Here is an 8,398-nt window from a genome sequence, read left to right as displayed (position 1 = left end):
AGAGCGGTCACACATGTATTTATTATCAACATGAAATACCTGCATTACATCAGAAATCAACCAGATTAACTTATACACTTATCATGAAATACAAAAGCATTTAGTCAGATTAAACCAATAAAATATCTTTTAAATCTTGTACATGAACAACAATATATTACGTTTGTAAAACATCAGTCTCAGCATAATTAAGATTAGTTAGCAACCTGAATATCTTGCAATATCTCAGTTATAGCTAAAGCAAGATGTCTTTTGAAGTCTTTTTATGCGGTACGATGGTTGGAAGGAAAGTCAGGGCTGGAGAAGGACGAAGAGAACCTTGTCAGTGTCCAGCAATGGGCTGGGTTTTTCTCTAGTCATGAATACTCAGGGCTCCTCCGTGGAGATGGCAGGTAGAAATAACAGTCTAGCTCAGACTATCCTTGAACTCACAGTGATGTTCCTGTCTCCACCTGCAGAGTGCTGGGATTATAGGTGTGTGCCACTGTGCCCCTACTACAGTGGTAAATATTGCTAACTTTTAAAAGTACTTATAACACTCTTGAGGATTTTTTTCTTTTTTAAATTTTCTTTTTTAAATATTTCTTTTTCTGAAAGTAGTCATTACTGTTTCTTTCTTAAATTAGTATCAGAGAATGAACATAAGAGCAGCACTGATGAATTGAAGAAAAAGAAAGCTCCTGGTCCAAGCAAAGTAAGTACTTCACTTCTCCTAAAGTGCGAATGACTGTGCTTGTCATGAGCTGTGTACCTGACGGTGAGACCTTAGAGTCCGACTTAACAGAATTCTCAGTAGCTTTAGCTTCTCTCCTAGAGATCTGGACTTTTTAAGTTTTGTGAATTCCCTGTTCTTATCTCTGTCTATCCTATTCTTTATAACTGGTCTCATACAGGCTACCTGTTTTACTAATGTGAATCTTCATATCCTGACATTAGAATATGTTATTTTTCTCTTTTATTACACAAAAGATAATTAATGTACTCCATTCTATATCTCAATTTTTTAACCTATCATGAAAATCATACCTTACTTAACCAGTTTTCTGTAGATAGTAGACCCTTGGATTGCTTCTAGTCTTTTATTACTCCAGTGCTGTAACCAATAATGTTAAGTATATGTAACTCTGAGGGGGTATGGTAAATCCCCAGAAGTGGGATTGCCAGGTTGTATCAGGAGGCCCCAAGTCCACCCTCAGGTAATTCATAAAAGGATTTAGCATTTGGCTGTACTCACAGCTATGATTTCCTATAGCAGAAGGGTATGAGGCACAGCAGGAAAGGGTGAAACTGTGGGGGAACAGAGGCAGGGTTGGAAGGGCCCTCTTCCAATGAAGATGTGCCTAACTGTCTAACAGTGAGTTCTTGCAAATGTGAAATGTTGCTAACAAGAAACTCATTAGAGACTCAGTGAAGGATGTTTGTTGGGGATTGATTTGGCCTTCCTAGCCTGTTCTGGACCCAAACTCCAGACTCCCAGACAGAAAGCAGTAGACAAGCTACATTGTTTGGACTGTGGAGGCATAGTAAGTCACCTGCATCAAGGCAGTAGTCACCCTCCGGAAATGCAAGTTCTCAGAAACCAGCTGAAGGCCAGCCTTACAAGGTTAAGAGTCAGGCTTGTTCTGTAAACTCTTTTTTCCTAAGTCAAAAGGTAGTCGCCAGATTTCCCTTCCTCCTTTCCTCCAGGTTGCTCCATTAAGTTTCTTTTGTTTTTGTTCTGCTCTGTTTTGTTTTCTGAGGCAGGGTCTTAATAAGTAGTACAGACTGGCCTTGAACTTACTTACGTAGCCCGTAGCCCAAGCTGGCCTTGAACTCACAGTGATCCTTCTGCCTCAGCTTCCTCGAATGCTGGGATTATAGGCATGTGCTGCCATGCCAGACTCCATTAAGTATATCTGCAGCGTTTTACCTCCCATGTTAGGGAATGGCTCCTCATTTGCACAGGCTAGAGAATCAGCTTGTTGAAGTTTTGTGGAAAAAATTCAAGATTCAGAAAGAGAATGCTCCCTCAAAATCAGTAATGATGGTGTCACACACTGTAATCCCATAACTGAGAAGGCTGAGGTAGGGCCGGCCAAATAGCTCAACAGATTAAAGTACCTGCAAGCAGGAGCAGGCTTGATGGCAAGGGGGGGGGGGCACCCTGCCCCTGGGGCATGCTGAGACCGAGATTGAGACTGGGCGTGGTGGCACTTGCCTGTAATCCCAGCTCTTGGGAGGCTGTCAACAGGCGGATCACTAGGAGTCTGATCTAGTAGTGAGACTCTGAACACCCTGTAGACCCTTCCCTGAAATTAAAAAAAAAAAGGCTGAGTTAGAAAGATCACTCAAAGTTTAGAGCCAGCCTGAGCTGCATGCATAGTAAGACTGTCTCAAAAAATACAAATCATTGGTGGAAGCTGGCGTCCTTCACTTTTGGTTTGCAGAGGCATGTAAGGATGGTGATTCATAGAATTAATTTTTTTTAGTAAAATAACCCATCTTTTCTTTATAGTTTGTACCTACACTTTCTTCAAAATATCCTGAAGATGATCCAGACTACTGTGTATGGGTTCCACCTGAAGGTACATTGTTTATATTTTTCCTCCCTCTAAGATTATGCTCTTAAATAGTTAATGTGCATTTAAAGTTCAAAATGAGAAAGTTAAGAATATAGAGTGAAAGGTCTTCAGGAACTGATTAGAAGATCTAAGGTAAGCTGAGTGCTGATTGTGAAAAGTTCAAAGCTAGCCTTGAACTGCATAATGAAACCCTGTCTCAAAAAAGACCCCCAAAAAAGAAAAAAAAAATAATGGTGGCAAGAAATAAGATTTTTAAAATGATGCTAGGTTTTAAGGCAGAGTTGTTTTTTATTTTTATTTTTTAAAAGACAGGATCCTGGGGCCAGAGAGATAGCTCAGTAGAATAAATGCTTGCCTGGCAAGTGCAGGGTCCTAAATTCAATCCCTGGTACCGCAAAAATAAAAAAAAATAAAAGTTACTTTAAAAAGAAAAAGACAGGATCTTACTATGTAGTTCAGGTTGCCCTTAAACTCACTACGTAGCCCAAGGGTGGCCTCAAGCTTGTGGCACTCCTGCCTCAGCCTCCAGAGTGCTGGGACTACAGGCATGTGCTACCCCAGCCAACTGGTGGGGCAAAGTTCTTAATATTCTTTTTTTCCCCTCCTCCCCCAAAAGATCCTATAATACAAATGGATTTACAGATGGCTTAATTTTTTTTTTTTGGCAGAACAAAGAAAGTTGATTTTTTTTTTTTTTTTTTGCAGAACTGGGGATTGAAAGGATTTTTTTTTTTTTTTTTTTTTTTTGGCTGCTCAGGTTACCTTCAGGGCAGGTCTGGTTTGGCTTGAGGATGAGGGGATCGAACCACAGCATCGTGAGCCTGACTGCTTTGTTTCAGCAGGCGCTTAAACACCTGAGCTAATGGGCAGGCCCCCAAGCTAATGGGCAGGCCCCTGGATTTACAGATGGAATGACATCTGAAATTAACTTTAAAATAATCCAGTGGTGGAGGATGAGAGAAGATAGAGAAGGGTAATAGATAAAGCAGGATAGTGATAATTATTAAATCTAGGTAAAGAGTACAGAGGGGTTCATTATAGCTTTTTGTTTTGGTTCGGCTCGGCTCGGTTTGGTTTGGTTTGGCTTGAGACAGGGTTTCATTATATGGTTCAGGCTGGTCTTGAACTCACTGTGTAGCCTAGGTTGGCCTCGATTTTGTTATTTTCCTGGCTCAGGCTTCCAAGTGCTGAGATTATAACTATGCACCACCATGCCCACCTTTTATTTACTTTTGTATGTATTTTAACTTTATTAAGTTAACAGGAAGCAAAAAATCTTTAGGCTATGCCTCAGCTGCTTTTTTCTCTAAGGACAACCAAATACATTCAGTTTGTTATTAATACTTATCTAATATATAAAATGTCTACTTAGGCAATAAAACACAGCTTACCATTTTTTCTGCACAAGTGGAAACATTTTATTTGAAAAGTTTGCTCAGCAGATTTGCTGTTGCCAGTTTTTTTGATTTTTGGGGGTGTTTTGGTCATTACAAGCCTCTACAATAAGTAACTTATAACTTATGTAACTTTGTGGGGTCGGCCAAATAGCTCAATGGATTAAAGCACCTGCAAGCAGACACAGGGGCTGGGGGGTTTGATCCCTGGGCCTGCTGTGCTGGCCCTGCCCATGGGGTGCACTGAGACAGCAGTTGAGACTGGGTGTGGTGGCGTGCACCTGTAATCCCAGCTCTTGGGAGGCTGTAAACAGGCAGATTACTATGAGTCCAATCTAGTAGTGAGACCCTGAACACCCTGTAGACCCTTCCCTAAAATACAAAAAATAAAAAAATTTAAAAATAGCATATGTAACTTTGTAATATGTGTAATGTATAAAGTAAAAAGTGCATATGTAGGAAAAATAAGTTAACATGCAGAGTTATTTTGAAGATAGTCTAAATTGCATTATGTAAAAATTGTACTAGTTTTGTGCTTGTGTATATACATAGCAGTGAATGAAATGTATTCCCCCATCTTCTCATGCATGTTGCTTTTTCTGTAGATGGGATTTCTAAGGTACTAGTAGTTAATAGAATTTTAGTTATTGGAAGTGTTTGCTTTTCATGTGCTAATAAATGTTAGGGTGGAAGTGAAAAGAGCACTATATTCTGAGGTTATATGCAAAAAGTAAAATTTCTACTATAGAAGAAACTTCCTTATTTGTTTTAATTTTGGCCAATTAATGTCTGGATATTTTTTCCCTCTTGATTTTGTAATAGTAAATATAGTTCTTTCTTTTTTTATACCTTAATGTAGGTCAAAGTGGAGATGGCAGAACCCATCTTAATGACAAGTATGGCTATTGATTTCTTTAAGACTCTCAGAGGACAACCTGTGGACCATGTACATAAGATGTTTTGGATAATATGTCCAGTTGAGGCCAGAGATGTTCAAGTTGGGTGACTGGCCTTTTCTTCCATGCTTTTGGTTGCTTAAATTTATTCTCCTGAGATTTTGGTGTTTATGTTTAAAAGTGCTTGTGTATATATGTAAAAAAGAAACCACATGCTTTGAGAATTAAAAGGTGAGACACGTGACCCTCTTATAAAATGACATATAAAAGATATCTGTAGTGTTGATCTAAGATCAAGTCTCTTTGTTTTTGTTTTTGTTTGTATTTCAGGGAAGGGTCTACAGGGTGTTCAGGGCCTCACTGCTAGATCAGACTCCTAGTGATCTGCCTGTTGACAGTCTCCCAAGAGCTGGGATTATAGGCAAGTGCCACCACGCCCAGTCTCAATCTCAGTCTCAGTGTGCCCCAGGGGCAAGGTTGGCACGGCAGGCCCCAGTCGAACTCCGGGCCCTTGTGACTGCCTGCAGGTGCTTTAATCCGCTGAGCTATTTGGGCAGCATTAAGGCTCTTTGATTAAGACTTGGGGACTGTGGTTTTGTGTGTGTGGGAGGCCCTGGGTATGGACTCTGCATCATGACAAAACATAAAGCAAAACAAGGGGCTATGCTTTTCCTGAGCACTGGGATTCCTCTGGCAGTCTGGCTGTAGAATTCTGATACTGTGTTCTCAGGTTACTGTTGAAACATAAGGGTGTGCCTTGGGCTTGACTGGATGGCCTTGTCATTCTTAGAACTAAAATGGATTTGCAGTAGGGCTTCATACTGACTTGCAGCGTAACTTTCCTACCTGGTTTGAGAACAGACCCTGAATTACTAGGACATAGTTAACTATAGCACCATCTCATGCACTCAGCCACCAGTCTGATAAAATCTCAGCCCATTGAATATTCTGGATTCTGTCTGACTAATCAGCTAGTTGTCCCTCTTGTGGAAAGGAACAAATAAGGTCATAGAATGGAGAGCAGAATGCGTTCTCTTTAGGGTGAGACTTTTCAGCTTCTTGGAGAGGGGAATAAAAATTCCTTCCTCTGGAACTGCAGGATGTTTTATGCCTTCCCCTCCCACCCATCATTAATGCCTCACTCTAGAAAGGAAAGTCTGAGAGTGAAGCAAGGTAGAGAGCACTTGGGTTAGGTTGAAGGCAGACATACTCAGCAGGAGAATTGCTACCACCCTGCTGGCATGCATGAGGCTGTTACTTTTCTAAAGTGGGTTATGTGTGAAGACAGAAGGAAAGCAGTAATGAGCAGCTGCAGTTACCTTGGCAGATGTGGGAGGTCTGGTCCACCGAACTAAGGCACGTGGCACGCTTCCGTAATCTCAGTGCTAAGTGAGGCTTAGAGAAAATCACATTGAGCCCAGCCTGAGCAACTTAGTGAGACTCTGCTCAAAATAAAAAGGGCTGGGGCTATCCAGACATGGTGCCATGTGCCTGTAATTCTAGCACTATGGTAGGCTGAGGCAACAACATCAAAAGTTTGAGCCTAGCCCTGGCAATTTAATGAGACCCTGTCTCAAAAGAAAAAAAAAGGGCCAGATTGTAGCTTAGTGTGAAGGCCTTTGGTTCAATCTCTAGTACCACAAAAACAACAAAACCACAACCAACAACAACAAAAAAACGGTGTTGGGGCTCAGTGGTAGAGTGCCCCTAGGACCCATCCCCCGTTTGAAAAAAAAGAATGTTGGTACCATGGGAAACTTATTTTGGGTTTCATTCAGACTGATTGGGTAGAACTGGTTGATATTGTAAGAAGTGGGCAGAGTGACCATACCACCTTGGGTTGAAGTGTTGAGCAGAGATCTGAGTCAGATCAGTGGTCTTCAGAGATGAGACTTTATTCAGACAGTTGTATGAGGAGCCTGAATACATGAACAGAGAAAAATATTCTTGCTTGGGGTGAAGCAAAGGCACTGGAGCTGTAGCTACAAACACAAATAGAAGTCCACATATGTGCTCTCCCTTTCATTTTCCCCTCTGAGTGACACAAATTCTGGAGCCTCCACAGAGCACAGCCCGCTTCAGGAAGGCAAATTTCTAAGTGTTCTGGGGACAGTAGGTACAGTTCCATGTCTAAAGATACTGAAAGCAAATAGAATTCCATGTGCCAAAATACAATAAATTGTAACTTGTACAGTTGACATCAGTAGCTAGACTTGATTTCAGAGCCCTGCCCCGGAGTCCTCGCCCCCACTTACTGACTAGAGGTGGGCCACATGCATTCCTGGAGGCATCTCAAGGAGGTGTGGCAACACTTTCGGCTCAGGGAAATGAGAGGTACTGGGCATGTCAACCGAGAAGATGGAAGTGGATTTTCTTTCTAGGGTTTTATAGATGCTAGTAGTTGTTATTACAAAAAGGAAACAGAGCCTAACATCTGCTTCTGACATTTTGCATTTGTGAATTATACCATATTTCCCTGAGAATGAGACCTAACCAGAAAACCCTCACATGATTTTTCAGGATGGCCATAATATGAGTTCTGTCTTGAAAATAAGTTAGACTGTCAGATTCAGTTAAGATTATAAGCCAGATGGATGCATTTAGTCCATTTGTTGCAACACATAAAAGATGTATTGAATTATGAAATAATGATATTAAAATAAAATTAAAGCGTTAATGACTTTACTTGAATTATATATTTCAGTATTTGTAAATACTCAGGTAGATGCCTTTGGACAAAAGGTCAATACCTGTGTGAACAGATAAACGATATTTATGATCAGAGCACAGATACATAAATAACATTCATACTTGATAACAAGTAGACGTAGTTGTGTCTGATGTGAAGGTTTTTGATTTTTGGTGTTTTTGGTACCAGGGATTGAACTTGGGATCTTGTGCTTACCAGGCAGGTGCTTATGCCACTGAGCTATATCCTCAGCTCCAATATGAATCTTAATAATTCAATACGTTGTGTTTTGTAACAGACATATTTAATGCACTCCTGGGAACTAAATGTTTTCTGAATTTTGGTGCCTGCAATTTTTGTCACTCCTGTCGCATACATCTTCAATTAACCCTAGATTTAAACCCTGGGAGCATAAGACTCATTTTATCATCAAGGTATATAAACATGGGTCTAATAGCAATATTAGAATATTAGAATTCTAATATTCTTTTTTTAGAAATCCTTTTTAATTTTAGAATATTTCTATGGATGAATTATTGTAATTTTATTATATTAAGCAGTATGTAATGGAAAAAGTATTGGGGGCCATGGATATAGCTCAGCAGCCTGGCAAGTACAAGGTCCTGAGTTCAATCCCAGTACTGAAAATAGATAAGTAAATAAAAATAAAAAAACATTAAAATTTTCAACCTTAATTGAGTTTGGGTGTAAAAAGTCTAAAAAGACTTCAGAAATAAATTACCCTCTGAACTACAATGAAAATACCAGTAGTATGCTACCAAAAAACCCTTCACTTATCACACCTAACGCAGTCTGCACACATGACAACAAAGTGGTCCCTGCACTCACACTTCACTT

At 40.2% G+C, this 8,398-nt stretch overlaps 1 protein-coding gene across 1 annotated transcript in view; it reads left to right on the top strand.

The window, feature by feature from the left end:
* Window positions 1–5,136, top strand: part of Slc4a1ap (solute carrier family 4 member 1 adaptor protein) — a 36,468-nt gene extending 31,332 nt beyond the window's left edge. The window contains exons 12-14 of the mRNA XM_023711112.1: window positions 627–694; window positions 2,495–2,564; window positions 4,815–5,136. Coding sequence (XP_023566880.1) covers window positions 627–694; window positions 2,495–2,564; window positions 4,815–4,864 — 188 coding nt within the window. The 3' untranslated portion in view covers window positions 4,865–5,136. The remainder of the gene's footprint in view (window positions 1–626; window positions 695–2,494; window positions 2,565–4,814) is intronic.
* The last annotated feature ends 3,262 nt before the right edge of the window (window positions 5,137–8,398 follow it).

Source organism: Octodon degus, unplaced genomic scaffold (genome assembly GCF_000260255.1).
Source record: "Octodon degus isolate 3935 unplaced genomic scaffold, OctDeg1.0 scaffold00019, whole genome shotgun sequence".
NCBI classification, from domain to species: Eukaryota; Metazoa; Chordata; class Mammalia; order Rodentia; family Octodontidae; genus Octodon; species Octodon degus.
This window is presented reverse-complemented; position numbering and strand designations above follow the sequence as displayed.